This window comes from Mauremys mutica, chromosome 8 (assembly GCF_020497125.1).
Source record: "Mauremys mutica isolate MM-2020 ecotype Southern chromosome 8, ASM2049712v1, whole genome shotgun sequence".
Taxonomy (NCBI): Eukaryota; Metazoa; Chordata; order Testudines; family Geoemydidae; genus Mauremys; species Mauremys mutica.
In genome coordinates this window covers 42,884,587-42,912,468 of record NC_059079.1, presented here as the reverse complement: position 1 = coordinate 42,912,468, position 27,882 = coordinate 42,884,587, and the positions used below count along the sequence as shown (strand labels likewise).

The 27,882-nt window shown below is 40.0% G+C and overlaps 2 protein-coding genes across 14 annotated transcripts in view; both read left to right on the top strand.

Annotated features, from left to right (window-relative positions):
* WDR47 (WD repeat domain 47) overlaps positions 1-3,775 on the top strand; it is a 44,472-nt gene extending 40,697 nt beyond the window's left edge. For 3 of the 5 annotated variants that reach the window (XM_045027115.1, XM_045027113.1, XM_045027114.1), the window contains 3 exons: positions 50-181; positions 1,343-1,561; positions 2,388-3,775. In XM_045027115.1, coding sequence (XP_044883050.1) covers positions 50-181; positions 1,343-1,561; positions 2,388-2,530 — 494 coding nt within the window. In that variant the 3' untranslated portion in view covers positions 2,531-3,775. The remainder of the gene's footprint in view (positions 1-49; positions 182-1,342; positions 1,562-2,387) is intronic. The other 2 variants (XM_045027117.1, XM_045027116.1) reach the window with 1 other exon arrangement.
* A 1,892-nt stretch (positions 3,776-5,667) lies between these two features.
* CLCC1 (chloride channel CLIC like 1) overlaps positions 5,668-27,882 on the top strand; it is a 40,692-nt gene continuing 18,477 nt past the window's right edge. For 3 of the 9 annotated variants that reach the window (XM_045027295.1, XM_045027293.1, XM_045027288.1), the window contains exons 1-11: positions 5,867-6,044; positions 7,984-8,116; positions 9,477-9,587; positions 10,824-10,934; positions 12,247-12,468; positions 14,519-14,659; positions 15,928-16,021; positions 18,026-18,123; positions 18,222-18,368; positions 19,320-19,604; positions 20,341-20,631. In XM_045027295.1, coding sequence (XP_044883230.1) covers positions 7,985-8,116; positions 9,477-9,587; positions 10,824-10,934; positions 12,247-12,468; positions 14,519-14,659; positions 15,928-16,021; positions 18,026-18,123; positions 18,222-18,368; positions 19,320-19,604; positions 20,341-20,631 — 1,632 coding nt within the window. In that variant the 5' untranslated portion in view covers positions 5,867-6,044; position 7,984. Of the gene's footprint in view, positions 5,800-5,852; positions 6,045-6,294; positions 6,396-7,983; positions 8,117-9,476; positions 9,588-10,823; positions 10,935-12,246; positions 12,469-14,518; positions 14,660-15,927; positions 16,022-18,025; positions 18,124-18,221; positions 18,369-19,319; positions 19,605-20,340; positions 20,632-27,882 lie in introns of those variants that run through there. The other 6 variants (XM_045027291.1, XM_045027290.1, XM_045027294.1 and 3 more) reach the window with 6 other exon arrangements.

Here is a 27,882-nt window from a genome sequence, read left to right as displayed (position 1 = left end):
TTTAAATAATGAGTAATACTAGTAACATAAAACATGTTCTTATCTACAGGTCATATTTTAGCACTTTATACATGGAGTGGGTGGATGATTGCATCTGGTTCCCAAGACAAGACTGTAAGATTCTGGGATCTTAGAGTACCGAGTTGTGTTCGTGTAGTTGGAACAACATTTCATGGAACTGGTAACACTATTGCTCTTTTCGCACCGAATAAAAAACTTCTTGCACAATTACATATTTTAAAGATGGTTCTTGTCATTGGTTTGTTGAGAACAGGGATCTTGCATTGTAAAATGAAACCTTCTGGCTTGTTCAAAACAATCCCCAGTTGCTCATTCTAAAAAAACAACAAAAACTTGCTATATCCTGGTTATCCTGCTATATCCTTGCTATATCCTGAAGCTGGTTAGTTCTTTGCTTTGTGACCTTTTGATATTAATAGCTATTTATATAGCACCATAAGCTTACATGATGCTCTAAAACAGAGAAAATGTAAACCTTACCCCAAAAAATCAACACTTTAGACTGACAAACTGCCTTACAAAGAATGACACTCTTTGTAACAGTGATTTTTTTTTAATTTGGTAACCAATGTAAACATGGTGGCTGTAAGGAATAGTAGGCTGTTAAAAACATCAACCTTGGAGTTAAATGTGGCTGTTGGAATTTGGCAAATCTGCTGTTGTGTAAACAACATAGGACCCTACCTAGCAAGTGATGTCCTCATATAGTTAATGAAACACTTCCAAACTGATGCAGCTCTAGTCAGAAAATAAAAACATGTTTTCTCAAACTCCAAAATGCAAATACACAAAGAATGGTGTTTGTCTAAACTACAGATGTACAGTATTCTACACAAGAAGTATTTTGAAAAAAGTGAGTCAGGTACAGAACTTGTTTTCAGAACAATCTCTTTATTGCCAATATATTTATAAATGCATTATTCTGCTATGGATTCTAACTATGCAGAAAATTAAAAGCCCGCCAACACTCTTGGATATTTCCTTTTCCTGTGATGAAACACTGAGCAGATATTCCTAATCTTTTTCCACTGTTAAACACAATTCTCTGATGCAGCTTTAACTGTGACTTTGCTACCACTCCACGATTAGAAATCAACATATGCTACAAGGCAAACTATAAAATGGGGGCAATACGACTTAAGACTTGTCTTTTAATATAGACAAAAGGAGCTGAAAGTACATTTAACTTGGCTAGATATGTTCTTTACCTTTTTAATATTAACGGTTCTACAAACCTCTCTCAAACCTTTCTATATTCAAAAGAATGCAGAACATATCCATAAGTCTATATTAGTTTATGGATGGCATTTTCTTCTTATAGGTAGTGCTGTGGCATCTGTAGCTGTTGATCCTAGTGGTCGCCTACTAGCTACAGGGCAAGAAGACTCCAGTTGCATGTTGTATGATATTCGAGGAGGACGAATGGTACAGAGCTATCATCCTCATTCCAGTGATGTTCGTTCTGTTCGCTTCTCTCCTGGGGCTCACTACTTGCTCACAGGATCTTACGATATGAAAATAAAGGTGACAGACTTGCAAGGTAATTCATCTGATGTGAAGTGTATTAAGCAAAACTGAGCAGTGAAGGGTGTTTTGTTAATATCACAGGTTGTAAGAAAGTTTGGATCAAAAGAGATTCATTTCTGAAAATGTGGAAATCTGAAATCTATTAAGGCTATAAAGTGAAATTTAAAAGGTTTAGAATACACGACTATGGTTCTTGTCAGCTCACAACAGATTGCTCTTATTACAGTCAAGACTATAGTCTGACAAATAAATATGATTAAGGAATATAATTGCAGTATGGGAAACAACTTGCATCTGTTTAATGACTGGACTTCTGCTTTGAGGTGGTGTGTAGAAAACTCAAATCCACAAAGAAAAGTTTATGCTTAGCTTACCTTTCTTGGGGGAGGCAGGGATTAGTCAAAAGGAAGAAATTGAACAAGTCCTCCAATCAACCTGATATTTATGGACCATTAATTTGTATTTAAACTTTTGTTTATGAATACCAGTGTTGAAAACAGTTGTATGGTACCTAACACAATGGAGTCCCAACCTGGTTGGCCTCTAGGCACTGCTACAGTATAAATGTTAAATAATTATTTATCGCAGTCAGTTATATTGATTATAGAATTTGAAAGGAAGACTGTCATGGGCCTTCCAAAATAGATTTTTTCCTCTTTAATGTGAACGAAAGAGTTTGTGTGCATTCTTCCTATAACAATATTCTTTAGGTACCTTTAAATGATCATCTAATGAAGTAACTTGTTATTTAGCAAGTGAAATAGATATGTAGAGTTTATTCAAGAAAATTATTTTAAGTGTTCACAAAACAAGTAATTATTTCTATTCCTCTCTCCTAGGGGACCTTACTAAGCAACTTCCTATTATGGTGGTAGGGGAACATAAGGACAAAGTGATTCAGTGTAGGTGGCATACGCAAGATCTATCCTTCTTGTCATCTTCTGCGGACAGAACTGTAACACTTTGGACCTACAACGGTTAGAGTGCAACTAAGGCAATATATGCAGATAAAGCACAGAGAAATAAGACTACTGGACTGTAAAAATAATAATTTAGGGATTCAAAGAGCAGCATCTGACCAGGAGAGTGTCTTAGCAAGAAGAGGCACTTGTCACAGATTTTTCTGATTGCTAGGAGGTCTTGGTGTGTTAGTATTATTTTGCAGTGCTTTGTCTTCCATGTGAACTCTTGCTGCTGTGACCTATTGTAGTCTTGTTGCCAAAGTCTGTTGGAAGAGCTCTTATGTTGTAAATGTGCACTCAAAGTAAGATTAATGATGTGTTTACAGTTTAGTATTAATTGCATTCCTTGGTCTTTGCCTCAATGACAATTTTATATAGAAACTTAAACCGAATTACACTTTTAATCAACTCAGTAACTAGTTCCACATAAATGTAGAAGATAAAAATTTTCTTCTGCTGTTTCACACTTCTATTGTATGCATCACTTGTCAACCAGAGGTCAGACTTTTTTTTTTCTCTTTCCACACTTTAAACATCCTTTTTTTTTTAGTATGTATAATTGTAAAATTTTAAAGGTGACTAGGCAGTAACTGCTTCTTGATGATAGTCCACTATATAGTGTGTTTTACTCTTCACCTAAACTGGGGGAAATGTTGCTGTTTTTACTACATGATATTGTTTTCAACAGGCAGATGTTGAAAACAAAAAGTAAAATGTTGGGTTTGCTCCAGAAACCATGTAATGTTTCATTCTGAATGCAACAGAATACCTCTGTGTATAATGTACTGTAGAAAAGAGCATGGACTGGCAGCAGTTATCACCGTGAGCTAAATGGCTAGCTGTTCTCTCAAAGAAAAATGGTACCATTAACACTTATAGACAACAGCATGGCTTAAAATGCTGTCTGCATGATAATTTAAAAAATTAAATCATTTAACTTCCCAGTCTAGAAGCATATTTGGATTTTTCTTTCTTGCACTGTTTATGTAATGCAGAATTGCAGTTTTATTTCTATGAAACTTTAGATTCTAATGTTTAAGTATTGTTATATTTTCATATTGTACAGTTCCTTTTAAATTAAAACCTTAAATTTTAGGTTATTTATTTATTTGAAATGCAGTTATTTGGTTTTAATAATTAAATTATCGGTTCACTGTAGCAAGCATTTTTTAACTAATTGTATAAAAGTGAAAAGATTATTATGGAAGTGTATCTCTGCTATAATCTCAATAAAGAAGTCTGACTCCTGAAAGCGCAGCTACTACTTATTTCACTATCTCTTAGTCTGGTCTCTTTTATACTACTTCTATAAATCTCCACGTTTCAACTCTAGGTTTATCATGTTATGTTAAAGACTTTATACCTTCTATATCCTCTTTACTAGCTGATTTAGCAGAGCTACTGTATTCTAGAAGTCTGTTCTTGTTCTACATATAGACCCCCAATGCAATTTTGAAGTTAAGTCTGAGTTTTAGTTCTTCTGTCCTGTCTTGTTTCTATACATATAGCTGGTTGATGATCTGTGGGCTCAGTCACACAATATTGTTACACACTGATTACATGTTAAATTCTATTGCGTGGAAATTGCTAGATCTTATTCAAAATGTGAGCATCTTATTTCAACTGAATTCCTGACTACCACAAACCTTCGGTTTCTCTTCCATTTTTCATGTCTGTGTCCTAATCACTGCTTCCCTGTTGTGATTTGTTAACACTGCAGCTATACAAATTCTGATTTTTAACAGTTGAGAGATTCCAAGCTTATCCTCTGTGTGCTCTTCAGACCACCTAACCATGCATCTGAGAATACCCAAACAACATATAGGGGAAATTTTCCCCCAAAATGGTATCTTGTTCACCGCTCCACACAGAACCTTTAAACCACTGAGTGTGAGGAAAATAATTTGGAATACACCCATCAAAGAGGTAGAAAATGTGAGGAGATCCTCAGCTGGTAAATTGCCATATCTCCATCTATCCTGTAGGTGTGCTACCCCTCCCTTTGATATGACAACTGTGTGTTGCTTTTTCATGAGGCCTTATTCACAGCTCCATTATCATTTGGAAAATGTAACTTGATATTATTTGCTTTGCTTTATTGAATCTTCTGATTAGCTTTATTCTTACCACTTTAAGAGTTTAGTGCTGTTTCTCATTTGCCAGCAAGAGTCCAACATCCAAATGTAGTAACTTTTGTTGGAGATGAAGATTTTTTCACCTGCATACTTCATTCTAGACTCAACTCAACTTTGTCTCTTGCATTGTTGTATCATACAAATGTATGATCTTATATGGTACTTTATTAGAAAGAAAACTTTTATATGACAAAGATTCATTTATTTTACCAGTACTTAACGGTCAGAGCATGCATAAAGCACAATGTAGTATGAGAGAAAATGTGATAAAACTTGTCTAATCTATCATAAAGTACTTGCCAAATTATTAGAGAAGGTAAAACATTGTAATCGGTTATTTGGATACAAGATAAACCATACAAAAACCTGCAGCATAACATGTCATAGTAAGCGCAAAGGTGTGGGGGAAGAGAATTGGATCACTCCAGAACTGGCTACACAACCTTTCACCTTTTCTGATTTTAAAATCCATCTGAGATTGGTAGAAACAGTTGCTTGTCCAAGGGTCTTTGTAAAATTAGTCTGCTCTCAGTCCAGCTGACAGTAGTTATGCTGCAAACCACTGTAATGGCACCCCTGCTAAAAGAACAGGAGTACTTGTGGCACCTTACTAACAAATTTATTTGAGCATAAGCTTTTGTGGACTACAGTCCACTTCATCGGATGCATGCAGTGGAAAATACAGTAGGAATATTTTATATATATATATATATATATATATATAACATGGTCTCTGTATATATAAAAATACACACAGAGACCATGAAACAATGGGTGTTACCATACACACTCTAACAGGAGGGATTAGTTAAGGTGAGCTATTACCAGCAGGAGAGAAAAAAACGTTTTGTAGTAGTAATGAAAATGGCCCATTTGCAGCAGTTGACAAGAAGTTGTGAGGAACAGGAGGATGAAATAAACATGGGAAATAGTTTTACTTTGTGTAATGACCCATCCACTCCGTGCCTTTATCTAAGCCTAATGTAATGGTGTCCGTTTGCTGAATTGGAATTAATTTGCAAGTCTCTGGTTGGAGTCTTGCTGTTAGCTTCAGCAGGGAGGCAAAGGGCATGTTCAGGTCAGGGTTGAGACGTGTCCTACATTGCCCGCCCGCGGTGCGCCGTTTTGAACGGATGGCTCCTTATCAGCACACGGTCTATATAGTTTGCTTTCCGTCGCCGCCTGCGTCGCTTCTGTCCCGAAAGGAGAGGAGCGCCGAGCGCATGGATTGGGGGCCCGTCTTCTCCGTGCGGCTACGCTGACCCGCCCGGTTCTCTCTGCGCTGGCAGCGGGGCTGGGGAGGGCTCGAGGCTGGCGGAGCGGGGCCGGGGCCGCGCGCGGGAGAGGGCAGGTGCGCTGGGGCGCTCGCTGGGCGGCGCCGCCGCCGCCGGGATTTGGGGTGAGGGTTTTAGGGGGTTGGGGCGGATGCGGGGCCTCCCTCGCGGGGGGTTGTGGGGTTCGGGGAGCGGGAGCCGGGGGGGCCTGGCCTGTGGGGGGGCTGGGGGAGCGGTTGCGGCTCCCGGGCTGGGGCCGGGGGCTCCGTCGCGGGGGTTCTGGGGGCGGCTCCTGTGTTGGGGCGGGTTTGCTGGGGGCGGGTCTCTGGCTAGTGAGACTCGGCGTCAGAGGGGCGGTTCCCTGGCCGGGGGTTGTGGGATTTGGAGGCCGCTGGTGGGGGGCTGGGGGGTCCCTGCGTGGGGCAGTTGCGGGGGATTCCCTGAAGGCCGTGGCAGTGCGGGGACCTAGCCCCCAGGTCAGTGAGGTGGTGGTGGTACAACAGGGTTACAGTCTGTAGCGGGCATGAGAGGGGAGCTGGACGTAGCACAACTCAAGTCCCAGGCTTTAGCTTGATTGCAGAATGTGTCAGGATTCATCAAAAGACTAATAGGGGGAGGATTTATTTCCTTCCAAATTTTAACCGTTATGTGTCATTCCTGTTTTGTTCTTTGTCTGTTGTTCAGTAATAGGTTTTCTTAATTAGTGGTAGCAAATGTAGGTAGAAATTGCCACACAAAGACACTATATGGATAATAGTACAACCAATATTTATCCATAACCAGTTATTTTACACATGTATATTTATAAAAGTCCGGCTCTCACTACTTGACTTCTCACTTTGATATGCTTATCATGGTTGGAATTTGGAAAAGGAAAATATAATATGGCTACTGTTCACAGTGTGTAGTTATGAAACTTTCTAGTATTTTTCTGTTCAGTATGATTTGTAATATTTTAATCCTTTTGATAATTTACTTTAACAAATAGTTGTTCCAGTCCTGCAATTTTATCCAAGCATATGGAGCCCTATGGATCCACTTGCAGGTCTCAGGGATCTATATTGTGCCATTGTTCAATAAATAAAGATCTGACCATAAATCAGCATTTATTGACTTACATCTATTTAATCTTCAGAGTGCTTTCTTATGTAGGAGGTTATGTAGGATATCCTGTTACCTTTTTATGCACGTTTAATGCAAAATTTACAATATGTTATACATACTGTATAAGGAGCAATTTATTAAGGTTTTAAATTATTAGAAATACTAATATTTACAAAAGGAAATGATGAAAGTTGGATCTGTTTCATTCACTTGAATGAAACACTTTTACTTTAAAACCAAAAATATTGTTAAATCCATGTAGTTGGTGAGGTGAAAAGAGAGTTTTTTTTCCTATGTTCAGGTCATAATTATTGAAAGCCATATAATTAGGGGAAAAACTAGGCAAAATTGGGATTCAGTCATGCGGAATCTTATTCATAGCAATAGTCTTATTGAAAACAAGGCTTCTTAAGTGAGTGAAGCTCACTTGTGAGAGTCGGAGTTTGCAGGATCAGACAAAACTTAGTGATGGAGATGTATCCATGTTTTAACAAATAAGGAGACACCTGAATTTAAACTCAGGTATTTTGAGCTTGACTCTAGTAGAATCTTAGTCCTTTGTCAGTTATCGTGACTTCATCCATATATTTGCTTACTGATAATGGTCTGAATCTTGCTCCCATTGAAGTCAAAGGGAGCTTTGTATTCCATAAATTAAGTAAAATGTATTGATTTTTTTTAACACTGCTTGCTTGTATCTGTCAAATTTGGACTTCTACATATGCTAATCTCTGTATTCTTAGCCAGTAATTCTTACCTGTTAGAACAGTGTGGTGAGCTAATACTGTTGAGTACTCAACATAAATTATTAGTAATTTTCTTTTGGCCAAAACAGTTATTTAGACAAATCTGTTTTATAGGAAACAAGTTGGGAAAAGGTTGATTTCTCATAACATTATTCAACTTCTAACCACATTTTGCAGTTTTAATTACATTTGTGGATTCTGTTGTTGTACTCAGGATGCTGGTTCCCTTGGTACTGTGTGCAACTCTCATGATAGGAAGTGGTGAAATTCAAGGTGATGAATGGATTGACCCCACAGATATGCTCAATTATGATGCAGCATCAGGAACAATGCGACGACCTGCCAAGGTTAAAAAAAGTGTCTGTCTCTGTATGTTACACATAGATTATTATGTCAAAAGAACATGATTAATTCAGCACTCTTATGAGTATGCATTATGCTCATGATTACATACTGTTTTTTCCACAGGACTGTTATTCTCAGTTCTGTTGCCCAGCCCAGCCTGCAACAGCTGACTGTTGCAAATGCCCTGGCTGGAGCATGCCCACTGAGAACGGAATCTTTGGGGGATTTAGCTGCCAAGCTCTAGCAAATCTGCTGAGCATGTGCTAACTGTGATTTTTCAGCATCTTATAACTTGGCCAAATTGGGGTGGATTTTCATGGGGACAGCAAAAGGCACTTCCCAGACACAAAGGACCCCTCCCTGCCAAATTTCAATTCCAGAGCATGGGGCCGCTAGAGGATCTCAAAGAACATGTCAGGATTTAACATGGGTAAAACAACATATTTTTCCCTAGCCTCATTCTCAGAAATGGGGCAACTATTTTAGTTGAAATTTCCCCAAAAACTCAATCCGAGGAAGACACTTCTTTGGAACCAAGTTTATAGGCAGGAACAGAAGAGTTGGAGGGGGCCAGTGAGGAGTGGGATCTCTGGGTTTTGGTGGGGCCAAGCAGCCTTGTCTGTTTCATCTCCGTTATTTATGATAGAATAATCTCAGTAAGTCTCCGCAAAGTTTTCCTCCTCCTGATCTCCATGTTTTTCCACTGGAGAGGGCAAGTCTGTTTCCAAAAAAGGAAATTGGATTTACACTAAACAGCAATATGTCTGGCTGCTACTTCACGCTGAGAAATGAGAGATTTCTTTGGGCATGAAAAATTATGTTTGGGGAAGCTTCATGTTATAAAGGGTATAATGTAATCCGAATACTTTGGAAAATATTTACACGAACTGCCGTTAGTAAGCTAATGTTGGTATTTAATCAAGGATGCTATTAGTTCTGAATATACATCTTGGGGACATTTGCCATTTTGCCTTTAAATGTTTAGAGTTAAATTCCTTTTCATGAAAGTAATATTAAGTATATCAAGCATTGGAGAATCTGAGCTCCTACTTGTATTAAAGTCAGTGGGAAGTTTGCTGTTGACTTCAGTGGGAGCCAGAACACATCACAGAGGATTATCCTGGGACCCCATCCATCTGCTCTTTTTTCAGCATGCCTCTGCTGCTCTTGTTTGAGGGGATTTGTAGGGAGGCTATGTGCACTAAAATCCAGTTGGTTTCAGCTCTTCAGTCAGGCATCTTTTCTTTTTACATTTTGTTGTATTGGATAAAATGACCTGATTGATTAAAAGATAACATTAGCCTGCATTAACGAAAATCTTGCCTAAAACTATGACAAATTTTTTCTTTACTCTATCTGCAGGTAAATTATGATGACTCTGAGAATAGGGAGGAACCAGATGCCGTTGTGAACTTGCCAAGCACTGCAGCAGTATCAGAGTGCCATAGGAAATTAGAATCCTTAATTCAGAAGGTTTGCTTATAGCTTTATATTCATTCAGAACACTATCAGGAAATCTAAAGTATTTTCCATCTTTTTACATTTTTTTTTCTAGAATCATCAGAAATATTGGCTTGGAACCAGTGAATTACTAGAGGATTGGTCTGTTTTGGGGGGTGGGGTGCTGCTGATTAAAGCCATTCAATTTATTTTTTGTGTAGTAGTACTTGATATTTCAGCCTTTTAATGTGATTAATATGCCAAGTCTGCGGATATCTGTGTGCTGTCTGTTGTATTTTTGGCTTATTTTAGAAAGGTATTGACAGGAAGGCAATGCTCAAAATGTATGCTTTGTGTGCGATTGCCTATTTTTAAAAAAAAAACCAGAATACACTCACACTTTGACAACGCTAATAGAAATATGTATATGAAATTTTAAACTTCAGTGGGAGAATAGATTTTTGGTTGGAATTAAATCTTCTTCCCTTCAGTGCTGGCAACTAAACTGTTGGAGCATTGTGTTAATCATGGAAACTAAAAAATTAAACTGACTAGAAACAAGGAAAATTGACCTATCTCTCTGTCACTGTGTGTGTGTAATATGAACAATGGGGGGAGGGCTAGTGGTGTGAGCGGTTTGTCAGGAGTAGGGCCACAACACATAGGCTTGTGGAGATTCTAGGCAACGTTGCAGCCCGTAGGGCAGCCCCAAAATACTGCTGTAACTTAGGCTAGCTTGCAGAGCTGTCTAAATTATGTGGGGAGCCTTTCAATCCCTCAGAGTAGGCCAGGATCAGGGATTCCAAATATGGCTTAAAGCCACCTTGATCATGTGACTGCTTCCCCGACCCATTCACCCCAGGTTGAGAGTTCTGTGCTGGCCCTTTCAGATCTCACTTAATACATAACTGATTTTTATAACTAAACTTATACAAATTTTCTTCTGATCTAAACATCAAACTACTGAGGGATGAACAAATCTTTAGTTTTTCTAGTCCCAGGGATATACTGAGGTTAAGATTCAGACCACATCATCAGAGGGTTAAAAGTCCACAACATTTATGACTTTGAAACAAGTGCCATGGAAAGTAGTGTGCCATCTGTTGTTCTTAAGTACGTTACTATGATTCTATGTGATACATTAGCTGCAATAAGTTTATATTAGGCTATAGGAACTTGATTCAGTCAGTGGAAACTTTATTTATCCTTTACTTAATTAATGTGTCATTAGTGGAAGATTGTAACTTAGAATTTGCTTTATTGCTCCAGATTGAAGAGTATGAGAAGAAAGAGAAGACCAAGTTAAGTGAAAGCCATAGCATTCATGTTTTTAGGAGATACTTGAATAAGATTTTAATTGAAGCTGGAAGACTTGGCCTTGTGAGTATTCAAATGTTAATGAAAATAAAGTAGAATTTTAACTGCTTTATATATTTTTCGTTATTACAAATCAAAACAACATAGTGATTTAAGTATTCCAGTTACTCCAAACTAAGACAAATAAGATAAAGGGAATCATAGTGAAAAGACGTTTTACAGATTAATTTATGCTACATTAAATTCAAATACATACAGTAAAGTAATGCACCTGCAACCCTAGCCCTCTTGTGCCCAGTGTGTCCACAGCTGCAGAGGGAGCCCACATGAAGCTGGGCTGCACTCTAACTGAAGGTGTGCACTCCCCATGCAGCCTTCCCAAGTGCTGCCCTCCTGTTTGTTCATTGAAAGGCTCCAGTTCTGCTTCCAGAGAGCCCTCTACATCTACGGAGATGTGAGCAAAATTTGCCATATAGAGAAGAGAATTTAGCTGACATAATTTATAAAGTATTCAAAAGGAGATAATTGATGTTCAGAATACTTATGTATCAGTCCACTGATAGGATGCAGCCACTGCTGAGACAATGCGCGTGCTACCTGTACTTTAAGAGACAAGTTCTGTTCAGTCTTTTTGTCGTTTGATAATTCCAGGTCATTAATTCACTTGTTTACAGGAGCTTGCATAAAGCAAGATCACTCAATTACTGATGATTTCATTCTGATGTCTTTGGATGTAACTTTTTCCCTATCTTGAGGCAGAGAGAGAATTTTTTCTTAAATATGAGCAAAACAATCAGTTAACAGCATTACAAGAAAGAAGCAGATGATAACATTTCTTTTAAGGAGCAGTGAGTGCTTCTTCCTTTTTGTAGTAAAGTATTCACCAATGAACAATGCCATTTTTCTCTCTGTCCTTCCAGCTACAAATTTGATTTTCCAGTCTGTTTGAGAATAGATTAGCTGTTAATACTGCAAGTGAAGAGGTGTTTTGAAATCCTAATAAAACATTTAACATGAGGTTCCACTTCTTTTTCCATAAATATTTTAATAAAGTTATGACACATGAACTTCGAAGGTATGTGAATTAGCAGTTTCATTGGTACAGAAGAGTGAACAAAAAGGCTATAGAAACCCTAGATACCAAATGTGACTCTGATCTTGCAGACTGACCCACACAGAAAGATACTTATGACCATGCATAATTAGGGCTCATCCTTAGGACTCCATATGGTAATATGGGTCTCTCTGCATAGATGAGATATACTGCAGGTTTGAGGAAAGTTCAGGTAATTCTTCATCCTTTTATTTGTCTTTTTGATAGATTTCCTATTGCAGGTAGACTGTTTAACCATTGTTTCCTATTACTTTCATTTAGCCTGATGAAAACATTGGTGATGTGCATTATGATGCTGAGATCATCCTTACAAGTCAGGCTCTTTTGGAGATCAACAGATTTCTCAATGAGGAGGACTGGAAATCAGGCGCTTTGGATGATGCAGTTAATAATATTCTGATTAATTTTAAACATCATGATTATGAAGTTTGGAAATGGAGGTTTGAGGACACTTTTGGAATTGATCCATATAATTTGCTTATGGTAAGAAAGAAGAGATTCTCTGTACTTTTGTATTCTCCAGTGTTCTTTAATAGGCCAGCCCAGTCACTGAATATGTCCTTCTACCAGTAGATGGGGATCAAAATAAATAAAACTTATGATGCTCTTCTCCTCATAAAGTGCTGGCTGAGAATTCCTCACTTCTTTCATCCCAACAGATGAAGGTGACCTATTTGCCTAAATTAGGCATTTTTAACTTTGTTTTTCCTCATACCTTTTTCTTATAACTTTTTTCTGCTTGAAATTATCACTTGGCCTCACAGTTATTTCTCTTTCTTCTCCACCTTTTGGATCTCTGTGTGGAGTGGCCCATTGAGTTGTGCATCTTTCTTTGTCCTAGATATCCAGGTCCAGATATTAAGCTATAGGGTTTCAGAGACACCCTTGGGGAAGTAGTTTGGACTCTGTTGATGCAGCACTTGGGATTGACCTGTATAATATGCTTTTGGTGAGAGAGGAGAAAGATTAGTTTAAATATTGGAGCTTTTAATAGTTCTGTGTCTAGATTTAATAATATATGGAATGTTAAAATGTAGATTTTGAGTTTCTCATGAATAGAGAGGTATAATTCCACTGAAGGTCTGTGATGAATTCATAAATCATAAGTTTAAAGCTCTTTATCATTCAAAATGTGCCTGTGTATTTGATTCAAAATAAAAATCCATGTATTGGAACGTTAATTATTCTTTATCCCACTCATCATGTCCCAGTGGTGCTTTAACCTCCCTCTTCAATGGTCTTTTTCTGTGCTGCCTCTCTTTTTTCCCTCCCTGCAAGGTCCCATAGAGGAGTCTTGCTGCTGCTTTCTTATTCTGCTTAAACCACTGACAAGAATAGGTTTGCCTCACTGCCCTGCTGCAGATGCTGGAGTGGTGATTCTCTGTTAATAACCGCGAGACATTTTGTTTTTAACTCTTGAACTTTGCCATTGTAACAATTCCATCACACTGAAAATGTTAACTGTAATTGAAAATAGTGAGAGATTTTGTGCCAATATAGAAGATCTTGTGAAGTTATGATGGAATGACCATTAAAGTCAGGAAAAAATTTCCTTTTCCCACAGTGCAGAGGATGTCCTCTAAAAAAGAGGCAACAATCTCATAACCTGAATGTATTTGGATTAATTGAATCTGTTTCCTTATTTCTCAAGGTTTCTGTTCCTCCTGATGTTCCTTCCTTTTTGTTCAGTCCCATAAGGCATCTGTACATTTTTCTCAGTGCCTTTTTCTTTCTTTTCCTCATTCATTCCTGTTGTCATCATCTCATTACTTTCCCCGTTACAATATAAATCCACTGTAGCATCCAGATCCAGCAGTTTCATTTTAGCAAATTCTACTTTGTTCTCTGAAAGCTCGTATCATCTCTTGTGAGGTCTGGCTTTTCAAAATGTTGTTCTCATCTCTTTTTTTTTTTTTTTTTTAAACTCATAGACATGTAGACTTTAAGGTCAAAAAAGACCATCATGATCATCTAGTCTGACCTCCTGCACATCACAGGCCACAGAATCTAACCCACCCACTCCTGTAATAGACCCTTAACATCTGGCTAAGTTACTGAAGTCCTCAAATCATAATTTAAAGACTTCGGGTTACAGAGAATCTGCTATTCACACAATTTTAAACCTGCAAGTGACCTGTGCAAAAAATCCCCATGGTCTCTGCCAATCTGACCTGGGGGAGAATTCCTTCCTGACCCCAAATATGGTGATCAGTTATACAGTGGGCACATGTGCAAGACCCACCAGCCAGATACCTGGGAAAGAATTCTCTGTAGTAACTCAGAGCCCTCCCCATCTAATGTCCCATCACTTGCTGTTGGAGATATTTGCTGCTAGCAGTTGCAAATTGGCTACATGCCATTGTAGGCAATCTCGTCATACCATCCCCTCCATAAACATATCAAGCTCAGTCTTGAAGCTAGTTAGGTAAATTAAGCTGAAAAAGAGATGTTTGTAATTCTCTCTTTTTACTAGCAATAGGCTTGAAAAATTCCAAATATGGTTCATGACTTTCCTCCCTCATTTACTTTTCAGGTACTCTTGTGTTTGTTATGCATTATAGTAACTGTAGCTACTGAGCTATGGACACACATTGGTTGGTATACTCAGGTAAAACGCATTTTATTCATCAGTTTTCTCATCAGTTGTGGATGGAACTGGATCTACTTATATAAGGTAAATAAATCAGAAATCCTGGCTCAGTTTTTTAACAGTAAACTTTTAAACCATGATAATCCAGAGAGTTTGGGGATTATTTTTGTTACATTATAAAATACAGTTATTGTTTGCCAAAGTGAATACTGTAATGGAGACTTCAGATTGCACAAATTATTAGATTTAGATTAAAATCCCTGCTTCTACTCGCTGCAGTGAAGCACAGAGTTCAAAAAGCAATGGAGCCATCATAATTCCACTACAGAGGGTTTGAAGACTGTATGTGACTCTCCAAAGCACCATGGTGGGAGGGATTTAGGAAGTGGCTAATTGATCTGTGTACTACATTGATTCACTGGCTAAAACCCTATATAGTAGGTGTATACTATACAGCAGCTGCTGCTAAAACTCAGAGCTTCAGTAATGGTCATAGAGCAGCTGACTGTACCTTGGGTTGTGTTAGGGTTAGGATTCTCTCTCTTCAGTTCCTACCTAAAAACCCCTGCACAAAGAACATTTGCTTTGCCCAGGTATGAGGCTTTGGTCCTTAATTTGAAATTGAGAGTTTAGTTTATCGCTAGATCAATTTAAAACAAAATGGTCAGATCTCTGATGTGCTTTGGCATCTTTGGTCAAGAAGAGTCATGCAGATGTGCATTTTACAGGGACCCCATCAATTTAAAAATTACACTTCATTCAAAAGATTTTTACCTACTGTTGTTACAAATTACATCTATATTTGTTATAATAGAGATTTGAGGGAGAGGTAAATTCTCCCATTGTCCAGTTTGTTCATTTTCTGCATAGTCAGTTTTGCTGTTTCCCTATATAGTAAATTTCTCTGGGATTTTATGAGGTCTTCTTTTACACATCAACAGGGGAAGAAAAACATTTTTTAAATTGGAAAATATGGTTGTAAGACCACAAAAATTGGCAGGGGTAGTCAGGGCAGTTGAGACTGTTTGTTTTTTCACGTTCTTTTAAACTATCCCTTTAAATAAATATGTCTATTAAAATTATTTGCGCCAATCTAGAGTTAAAAAATAATGTAATGAAGCTCTTTGAACTGAAGACCGTTAAGAAAATGAACTACTTGTCCATTGAAGTTGACCTATTAAAGGAACAAATAGGCTTTGGCTGAATTTGATTTGCTGTGGTGTTTTGCTTTTGCAGATTTTTATTTTTAATACATTTTAGATCACTTTTTGGTTGATGGCAGAAAGTGAAAATAATGGTCTTTTATTCAGTGTAAACCACTTTTACCAAGGTTAATTCTGGTTCTGTTGCAGATAGCCTTTGCACAGCATCAAGCTGAAGTGGCCAGAATGGGAAGTCATGACACAGTATGTGATAAGAAGATAGACTGGAGCGAGAGTCTTTTTGGTGAGGTGTTGTAGTTATGTTTCCTTTCTAATACTTTTTATTTAAAGAAAAACTGGCAAACAGTGATAAAATGAGACACAAGCCAGTGCTGGCATCACCCAAGAAGTAGCTTTTTTATTTTTATTTTATTTTTTTCTAATCTTGCATTAAAAATTCTCTGATCATATAACTCGGTAAGCCAACTAATACTTTATCTAACACATAATTAGCATGCTATTATATTTGGTCTCTAAAATTATTAGATACAGGCTTATCATAAGCTATATTCTGGTATTTCACCTCCTCCTGGGTTTAAACTTCTCCTTGCACTAACTAGTAGAATCTGTATCTGAAATCTCTCTATCCCATGAATATTCCCCAGCTGTCCTGTACCGTTCAGTACACAGTATCTTAAACTAAGGAAAGGAAAATCCTCTTGGCTTGAATTCCACTTTTCTATCCTCCAGTTATTTCACTTTATGTGAACACATGGGCTGCAGTAACTCACCAACACAAATAAACTCATACAAAAATATTCTCTTTATTTCAAACTATAACTAGATATTTTTGCAGCATGCATCCAGTTACTTTACATGGTAAATGGCTGAGCTTATTTATATAGCACACTTCTTGCCATAGCCACTAGAAACCTTACAAGTTTAAAATACTGCATACACTTTTGTAAAACCATCCATGATGGATAGCATGAAAGAATTACTTTTGCCGCCTACAGAAATGTTAGCAACTGTGGCTTTTTCTTAGGAATAAAACTGTGTCCATCCAGCTCTGAAGCTTGCTAGGCATGGCAGTGATGGATTATTAAGGGGAGGGAAATGCACTCCAAAGCCTTGCTACTGGTCCTGGGGAGTTCAGTAACTAACATCAAGAGCCTCTAATTGATCTGAATTGTTATTGTGGAGTGAGGGTGAAAGTTGGGTTACCGATAATTTAAAGTTTAAGAGATAATTATCAACCCCTGGAATTGCACCTGAAAACATATAGGAAACTAATACAGAGACTAGGGCTATGTCTACACTGTGCTACAGTACAGACTATAAGGGTCAGAATTTAGAGCGTATCGAAGTGTTATGCACTAACTGCCCTGCGTGGATACTGCTGGCGCAAACTAAAAGATGTCTAGTTTGTGTTAAAGTGCAGTCCTGTTTGAAAGAGGACTACAAAGGCGAACTAGGTACTACAGAAACACCTGTGCCAGCATGGGAACTCCCCCGTCCAGCATGACCGCTCATGAATGGTGTGTGTGAGGTCACAGTGAGCAGAGGACAAAATGGCATCCTCTGTGTAGCAAAAGTTCTGGCAAAGCTGAAACATGCTGGAATGCTGTGACTTGGGGGACAGACCTCCGCAGAACCCAGGGTGGAGTCACAGGACCACAGGGACCCAACTTTGGGAACCACTGCTTTAAGGTACTGAACTAGGCAAATACTGCCTTCTGTACACTTTTATGATCCTCCACTATCACCCTTAGCCAGTAGCTGTCTGAAGACAGAGAGCCAACCTTCTAACAATTACAAAAGTACAAACCACACTTTAAAGCACCCTTCACAAATCCCAGTTCATCACAGATATGCAAGAAATAACATTGAAAATGCTCCAAACTCTAGTGACAGTGTGCAACATGTGCCAGATATTTCATCATCTCTTTAGACAATGCAAAAATTGCAGACCTCTTTCCTTGTTCAGGACTATTTAGTGCCAAGTGTTGAAGTCTAAAAGAGTGCTAGGAAAGATTTAATGTTAAGAAAAGTTTTCCTTCCCCCAGCCCTCTTCTGTGTTTGGATAACTTTAATTTCCAACCAGATTGATAACTTTTTAAAAAATATAATTAACTTCTGAGCTGAAATGAGGCATGTAAAATTTCAGTTAATTTTTCTAGGGGGAAGGTTTAAACTGGACTATTGGATATAAAATGTAAATGCCACCAAATGCTTAATTACATCATTATAAAATACATTTGCCACTTTTGTATATATTTGTTTTACTTTTGCTTTCTTTTAACTGTAGAATGGTTGAGAAGTTCATGGACATTCCAGGATGATCCTTGTCAGAAATACTATGAAACGATACTAGTAAATCCCATTTGGCTAGTCCCCCCAACAAAGGTATATGCTGTTCCTAAAGAAACCATTCACCCTTCCATTTTGTATTTGGAAACAGAAGAAGAAGAATCCTCACATCTTGTTACTCTTTCTTATTTTAGGTATTGGCTGTTACATTTACCAATTTTGTAACAGAACCATTGAAACATATAGGGAAAGGAATTGGTGAATTTATTAAAGCCCTTATGAAGGAGATACCAATGATGCTACAGATTCCAGTGTTAATCATCCTAGCTGTGGCTGTTCTGGTCAGTATATGTTCTTGATCATATTAGTGAGACCTAAAACAAAATGAATAGTTCAAGTATCCATGACAGACAAAACTACTAAAAACAACAAAAACACTGATCTAAAATTTTAGAAGCATTAGTGTATTTAGATCTGAATAACAGTTTGGTAACATTGAAGCTAAAATTTTAAAGTTGTTATTTCTTGGATATATTTTATTTTTTTCTGTGATTTACTTGTTGATCTCCTGACTTAAAACATAGCAATGTGAATTTTTCTCCCTGTTCAAGATATGTGAACTATAAAAGTGCAAAAAAAAAGTTTATATTTTTAAAGATTATTTCTCAACTGGTATAAGCACAAAAATTATTTGAATTAAAATAGTTCAAAATCCCAGGCTGCATGATAAATGAAAATGGGTTTAGTTTCACACCAGCTCTGGTTGGACCACATAATAGAACCTCTGCAGAAAGTGACACTTTGTACTTGAGAGGACTGAGCTAGAATTAGCAGGGACTGTTGCGGGGGCTTGCACCAAAAAACCTACTATACTGCAACCAGCTCAGACCCATACTAACTGACTAGTTGAGAGCAGGATACTGTGAAATCCCATTGACTTTAAAAAATGGGACAGTAAAAACCTGAAAATATGTTTTCAGTTACAGTAATCTTGGGGGTTGTAACAAAAGTAGGTACATTTATTCAGACGCATTAATTTAAGTTTGTTCCTAAACGCTGTTCCAAAGTAATGAAATTGTGTACTTTTTAAAAACCACTTTGTCAATTAAGAGTAATTTTCTGAAGTAGGAAAGCTCTTGAGAAAATGGTAAATCATGTACTGAAATTTTCCCTTTAAACACTATTGTGTGGAAATGTAGAGATGTAAAAGCATGTAGAAAAAGAGGAGAAAACTGTACAAGTTGCAAAAGTGAATGTCTGTTATACTTAAGGAAACAGTGTCTTTTCTTTAGGGTTTCTGCTATGGTGCAGGAAGATCAGTTGCTACACTAAAACATTTAACAGGTCCTGAGCGGAAACCATCTCCTTCACTTCCTTCAAGTGACAGACAGCACTGGGAACAAATACATTATAATGCAGGTGATTCAGATGCCAATTACAGAAGGAATGTTGGTGCCCTCACTGGAGGACCTCATGACAGAGGAGATGATCACATGAGACTTCAAAATGGCAACAGAAGCTCTGAAGTTCTGCTGCCAGGTGGTACACCAAATGCACGAAGAGAGGAGCATCACAAGGTACCATCTAGCGTACATTAACAATTGAGCATTTAAATAGCTATTCAAGCTAAGCCTAGAATAATTTAGTTTTCACTATTTAACTGTTCAGATTTTGTTCTTATAATTTTCATGTTTAAAAAGGTGGTGTAGTTTAATTAAGTGCTCGCTTTAGAGCAGTTACCTGGTCATCTGAAAAACCAGCTTAATTCCGTTCCCCTACAGATGTTCAGAGAGAATAAATTTCTATATGAAAGGATGGTATGTGGATTAACATTTCTGGTAATATATAGCATTCTGAAAGAATAAACACCATGGAGTATTAGCTTTATTTAATGATAGTGAGCTGAAGTGGCTTAAAAGTTTTTAAATGTTGAAACCTTAGCAAGATTTCAGTATCTGTAGATCTAAATAACTCTTCATATGTGGTTTCTGAGTTCACTCCCAAGTCAGCCTGTGAATGAGGATTGCCAATGAAAGGAATCTGGAAAAAAAAAAAACTTAGATTGGTCTAAGTTGTAGGTCATATTTAATGTGTTTTGTACATGAAACTAGTTCAGTTCATGAATGCTTCCTGAAATCACACACTTTGAAAAATGCAAATTGATATTCTTCTTAGAGAAGGGAGCCATGCTTCTCAGTCTGATAACTTAGACCACTGGATAAAATACCAGCAGGTCTTAGGCTGCCTGCTCAGGTTAAATCACTTAATTTGCCCAATTACTTGTCCAAATAACACAGATTATCTATTTTACAGTGTGGATTGCACCCTGTGTCTCAAGATCAAACAATTTTTAGAGTGAAAACCAATGTAGATCAAAACTGTGATAAAGAGATTGCACCTGAAGAGCAGAAACTGTGCACACTTGGAGTTGAACAAGAGTCTGAAAAGAATTGTGAACCTCAAGCAAGTTGTAGCTTAAAAAAGGAGAAAACAAATAAGCAAAACTCAGTTGATAAAACAGGAGATCTTGAAAAGACGGAAAAGGGCAGTCTACCTCGATTAATGGAAGACACAGAGGAAACTAAAGCATCTTTGAACTCTACTGTAAGTTTTGTCTAAACTTTGATTCATGTGTGTTTGTTTTGGTTTTCCTTTGTGTTTATATTTTTAGTTACAAACAATCACTGAACTAGATGTAGGCTTGGCAGAATTTGATTATTTTTAAACTTTTTTCATTATCAGTTTAAATTTTCGCAGTTGTGGGAAGTTATGGGCGTGTCAGACAATTATTGATTGACAGATCTTGAGATTTAAAAAGTTAGTTTTATAACCATTAAAACAAATAGTCAATGTGTCAAAATATGCAAGATAAATAGCCTTGTGTAGGTTCTCAAGCAGCATTTTTCTTCCTTTGCCTATGTAAATTTCAGTTATTGATGGAAATACTTTTTCATCAGTTTGTGAAATTGATGTTTGACATTTACTGATGATAAATCTAATCCTCCTAAACCAAACTATATGGTTGATGTGAGCTCATTTTGAGCCAAATACTTCTTTGTTGGACAAAGGCCCCCATACGTAGACACCTGTGCTTTTAGAATCCATTTGATAATATCTGGGAGTACTGACAAGCTGTACATCTCAGAGTTGTTTTTATAGTGGAACCTGTTACATTACAGGTTTGGAGGTGCTCCAGGTTTCTGCATCTGTTAGTTAAATAAGGATAATAATCTTAATGCTGGCTTTTCAACGGCCAAGAACTTGCTCTGAATTAATACAAACTATGCACATTTTTTACACAGGCCCCCCCTCCCTCTCAAATTTAAGCGAACGTTTGTTCTGAAACTAAAGATTAAATACGTAACCTGAAAATTAAAGTTCAAGAATGTTTCAACTAGAATTTCAAAATAAAACGTGGTTCTCTCATAACCTGGACAGGGTAAGCACTGAAATGCTGTATGTGTGACCCAGCACTTCAGGGCCTACTGGAGGAGATTAGGACCCACTTTGTGCTGGTATCACAGATTTGATTTAGGCTCAGATGTAACTTATTCTATAGTATAAATTGAGGGATGTGTTTGCCACAGTGAGCTGCAGTAACCTAGATTGGAGGCTAGCACGTTTAAGGTAGTTCTATTTAAAACCATTTTTAAATGCTGCTTTTCTGCATTTAATTGCATTTGAATCCCTATCCAAATAGAGCTTACTATAAAGAAAAAAAATTAATTTAACATCATAAAATATAAACATTACAATTCTGAATAAATGTAATTCTTCTTCGCGTGGTGTCCCTTTGGGTGCTCTACTCTAGGTGTTGGTGCATCCCTCTGCTGGAGATTTCTTGCAGCAGTACTCGGTCGGGGGAAGGGTGTGCACAGGAGTTGTCTTGTGCATCTGTTGGCACCTCCTGTAGCGCGTGCTCCCCTGACCGTCCACTCAGTTCCTTCTCAACCGTCCTCGGCTGCAGGCGGAGCTCTGCAGCAGTGCTCTCTTCGATACTTTCTGGAAGAAGAAGAAGAAGGAAAAAAAAAAAGTTACAAGTTATATAGGGACTTCTTTTTAGTCTATACTTTAGTCTATGTTTAGTTAGTCCTAGTCTATACTTAGTTTCATTAGTTCCTCTTAGAGGTTTTTCTTCAAAAAAAAAATTTTCTCTCCTTAACTCCCCATTTGGGAACAGTTGCTACAGTTTACCATTACAATTAACTCCCACCCTTCTCTCGAGAGAGGCAGGAGAGTCTTACCTGCAGTCATGCTGGGCTCAACAGGATTTAAAAAGTGTGACTCCTGCCGTGAACCGATGCAGGTCTCTGATGGCCACAAATCCTGCATTCGCTGTCTGGGAGAAACTCACATCTCCCAGAAATGCATACATTGCACCAACTTAACAAGGGCAAGACGTGACAGGAATCTCTGCTTGAAAATGCTTCTGCTGGAGAAATCCCTCCAACCTCCGCAAGAGACGTCCTCCGGAGAGTCTCATAAACCGAGATCCCTGAGCTCTGATAAGGCTCCGACTTCCAAAACTGTCAGAAAGTGAGCCTAAACCTCTCCAGTAAGGGTCTCTCAGAAAACAAGAGCTTTCCCAGTGAGGTCTTTACCCTCAGTGCTCCACTCACCTAGAGTGAGCACTTATGAGGCCCCGGGCTCCTCCGGCACCGTCCCTCAGTGAGCCCCAATGCGCAGCATTGGAGTTGAGACGTCAAGTGTCCTCCACGGCACTGACTACCCCAGTGCAGAGCGCAGCACAGGCAGCGGCACTGTAATCGATGCTGCCGGCACTGACCCAAGACTGGCTGCTGCCTAACAAGCCGAATCCAGCACCAGTCAGTGCTCCAATGGTCAACCGCAATACCAAGGTGGGACCAGTGCAACTCCTGAGTCCTGCTGACATAGCAGTTTCTTCGGCACCGCAGTCACTACTGCTCGGCACCGAACACTCCGAGCTACATAGCAAGGTACCATCCTTCATCTCCTGCACCACTCTCCATGCATACTGGCAAGGAAGGAGACGTGCAGAACAACCGTGTCTCCTCTCAACGTTCATCCCCATCACAGATGAGACCTACATGGAATGCTGTGAAGCCTAAGCTTCATCCCTCCGAGCAGTCACAGTCCTGGTATGCACAGCACTTGCCTTACCACCTTACCCCGTGCAGTGGCCACAGTGGGGTCCTTGGCCCACATACCAGAACCCGTATGATGGTCCCCCTTCCCTAGCAACAAGCGATTCCAGAGTACACCCATCATTACCACACAGAAAAACCTCTGACCCCCCGACACAGAGATAGAAGAGGAAGAGATACTATCACAGGCAGACCTGGATGATTCACCTCCTGCCCCACGCTTATCTTCTGCACCAGACAAAGTGGCAACACCATCTACCCCTACGACATCAGATGACCTGAAACAGTTCCAAGAACTCTTCAAAAGAGTAGCAAACAGCCAAGAAATTGCCTTACATGAGGTGCAGGAGAAACAATGTAAGTTGTTAAAAATCTTACAACCGGCATCACCAAGATTGCCTTCCCCATGGATGAGGCTGTAATGGAGCCTGTGGAGGCCATATGGCAAACACCGGCATCAGCACCACCCACCAACAAATGGGCTGACAGAAAATACTTCGTTCCAGCCAAAGGCGTGGAATTTTTGTTTTCACACCCTCAAGCCTGTTCTCTGGTGGTAGAGGCTGCTAATCAGCGCACTAAACAGCCTCATTTCTGCTCCTCACTGCAAGATAAAGAGCACAAGAGACTGGACCTCTTTGGGCAGAAAGTTTACTCAGCCACCCTTCTGCTTAGAGCTGCCAACTATTCTGCTCTACTAGCAAATTACGACTACTCTAACTATAGTAAAATACAAGAGCTCGTGGAGGACCTCCGAGCATAAACGTCCTCAACTCAATGCCATTATCAACAAGGGTCAGTTAATAGCCTGCACAGCGCTGCAAGCCTCAATGGATGTAGCGGACACAGCTGCCCAAACAACCGCAACAGCTGTGGTTATGAGAAGAATATCATGGTTGCAAGCTTTGGGAATTCCAAAAGAACTATAGCTAAAAGTGGAGGACCTCCCCTTCGATTGAGACGCGAATAGTTTATCCCTAACAGACGACGTCCTCCATACTATGAAGGCCTCCTGAGCAACGCTGCGTACATTAGGCATACACCCACCGCCTGACAAACACTCGCTTTACACTATACCAGAGGTAACGAGATACCTCGTTTAACCGTCAACAACCACGATACTTCACTCAGAACAGACCCAAACAACGGTCTTAGAGACGACAAGCTCCATAGAACCAGGCCTCGTCCACCCATCCATCTACATCTAAGCCAGAATTTTGAGGTCGAGGGTATGCATGACCTCTCCACACCTCTAGCGCCAACAGATACCCCATCCCACAATTTTGGTCACCGCCTATGCCCATTTTACCATGCCTGGGCTGCGATAACCACAGATCAATGGGTTTTGGAGATCATATAATCTGGCTACACCATTCCTTTCACAGCCAGCCCTCCTACCCTCCGCCCCTTTCCCGTTCCTCTTCAGGGACCCCTCTCACGAGCACCTTCTGCAACAGGAAGTAGACCACCTCCTACTGCTGGGTGTTGTAGAACTAGTACCACATCTATAATGAGGGAGGGGCTTTTATTCCAAATATTTCCTGACAGAGAAGAAAGGAGGGGATGGAGACCAAACAGGTTCGTACGCAACCACAGGTTCTAAATGGTCACTCTGGCCACAATAATCCCAGCACTAGACAGAGGGGACTGGTTTTCAACCTCCAAGATGCATACTTCCATATTACAATACATACTGCTCACAGACAGTTCCTGAGGTTTACAGTAGGACCCAACCACTACCAATACAGGGTCCTTTCCTTCAGACTGTCCACTGCTCCCCACGTAGTCTCAAAAACACTCGCGGTAGTAGCAGCACATTTATGACGCAAAGGAGTCATAATCTTCCCCTATTTGGACGATTGCCTTCTTAAGGGTGCCAACTGACAAGAAATGGCAGGCATGCTGAAGACCACAATAGACCTGTTTCACTAGCTAGGTCTAGAGATAAAAGAAAAAAAATCCACCCTGGACCAAACCCAGCGATTGGAGTTTATCGGAGCCAACCTAGACTCCATACAAGCCCAGGCAATATTACTAAACCACAGATTCACTACATTGACCAATCTTATTTCCATGGTGACCATCAGCCCACAAACTTCAGTGAGGACATGCCTTCAGATTCTGGGACTTGTGGTAGCTACACCTTTCATAGTAAAGTATGCCAGACTCCATGTGCGCTGTCTGCAGCACTCGTTGAGCACAATCTATACACCCATCAAACACTCTCTCAACACACGTGTGACAGTACCACCAAGGGTTATCCTCTCCCTACAGTGGTGGACACAGCCAGGGAACGTATGCTCTGGGATTCCCTTTCAACAAGACCCCGTCAGTGACTATTACAACAGATGCCTCCCTGATAGGTTGAGGTGCCCACTTGGGTCACCGGAATGCACAAGGCAAGTGGTCGGCGATGGAAACCCGACTACATATCAATCTCTTGGAACGCCACGCGATACACAATGCATGCTGACACTTCCTCCCACTCATATGAGAAACCTCAATCTCTGTTCTCACCGACAATGTGGCATGCATGTTTAACATCAATCACCAAGGAGGAGCCAGGTCTCACTCACTATGCGTAGAAGCCATGAATTTATGGAACTTCTGCATCCGCAACAATATAAACATCACAGCATCATACCTATCAGGGTGCCAAAACACTACAGCCGACAACCTCAGCAGACACTTCTCACAGGAACACAAGTGGGAAATCCATGACAGTGTTCTCAACACAATATTCCAAAAATGGGGTCACCCAGTAATCGACCTTTTTGCCTCAGTGACAAATCACAGATGTCCACTATTTTGCTCCAGGGCAGGCCTGGCACCGGGATTGATAGGGGATGCCTTCCTCATCCCATGGAACGCATCACTCACCTTCCCGCCAATACCACTGGTCCCACGGGTCATCCGCAAGATACAACTCGACAGAGCATACATCATTCTCATTGTCCCCACATGGTCCAGACAGACTTGGTTTCCTCTCACGCCTACCAATCTGTGCCCCACAACTGCTGCCTTTCCAGACGGACCTCCTGTCCCAGAACAAGGGCCTGACACTCCATCCAGACCCAGTGAAACTCCATCTCAAAGCGTGGCTCCTCTGTGGTTCCAACATGGGGAATTGAACTGTTCAGAGAAAGTAAAACAGGTATTACTAAACAGCCGTCGCCTCACCACTGGAAATACTTACCGCCACAAGTGAAGAAGATTCTCCCTTTGGTGTCAGCAAAAACAGCGGGACGCGACCAAGGCGCCTCTGTCTATGATCCTAGACCACCTATTAGAACTGAAGGAAATGGGGTTAGCCATAAGCTCTATTAAAGAACACCTCGCTGCCATTACAGCCCTCCACGAACAGTTAAAAGGGGCTTCAAGATTTTCTCGCCCAATTACATGGCACTTTCTCGCAGGTATACAGAACATGTACCCAGCAGTATGCCAACCTGCACCACCATGGAATTTCAATCTTGTGCTCAAATGTCTCACAAGACCACCCTTCTAACCTCTAGCAACCCACTCGCCCCTTCATATGTTAATGAAGATCGCATTCCTAGTGGCAATCACGTCTGCCAGACGTGTCAACGAAATAGGAGCATTGATGGCTGAACCACCATACACTGTATTTACCAAAGACAAAATCATGTTAAGTCCTCACCCAAAATTCTTGCCGAAAATGGCTACAAATTTTCATATTAACCAAACCATACACTTACCTGCCTTCTATCCCAAGCCACATAATGACTCTTGAGAAGCAACGTTATACATGCTAGATGTCAGACGGGCTTTAGCCTTCTACTTGGACAGAACTAAACCATTTTGCAAGTCACCAAGACTATTCGTCTCTACAGCAGAGTGTTCCAAGGGCTCTACAATATCGACCAGAGACTCTCCAAATGGGTCTCTACCTGTATTCAAACTTGCTACCACCTGAATCACAAAGAACCCCCTGTGGGCATCAGATTCCACTCAATGCGAGCCATGGCGACATTGATTGCATTCCCCTTAATAAATATTTGTAGAGCTGCAACCTGGACATCAGAGCACACTTTTGCAAAGCATTATGCTATCACCCAAGGCCTCGTCTCAGACTCTATCATTGGCCTTACAGTGCTCTCATCACACACTTATACATAACTCCGAACCCCTGCTTCCCCTGGTGGGGTACTGCTCTACAAGCACCTAGAGTGGAGCACCCACAGGGATACCACTCGAAGAAGAAGTAGTAGTAATAGTAGTAGTAGTTGTTACTCACCTTGTGGAGTAACGATGGTTCTTCAAGATGTGTCCCTCTGTGGGTGCTCCACTACCCACCCTCCTCTCCTCTACTTCGAAGTTCATACAGCCAAGCTCTGCGGTAGAGAAAGAACGGAGGGGATGGTCAGGGGAGTGTACGTACAGGAGGTTCCAACGGCTGCATGAGATGACTCTTGTGAGCACCCTTACCCAGACTGAGTAGTGCTGTGAGAAATCTCCGGCACAGGGATGCACCGACACCCACAGAATGGAGCACCCACAGAGACACACATCTCGAAGAGCCATTGTTACTGCACAAGGTAATTTCTTCTTTCAACTATATAGTTCTTAACTGTGTGTATAGATACTGTGACAAAGTTCTGTCCTTGACTCTGTGGGTCCTGCGTTTCCTGGCAGATTTTGCTAGCCTCAGAGGCTCACTGTGACCCTCCACATAGCCCTTCTCTCTCAAGAGGCAAGGGTCACAGCT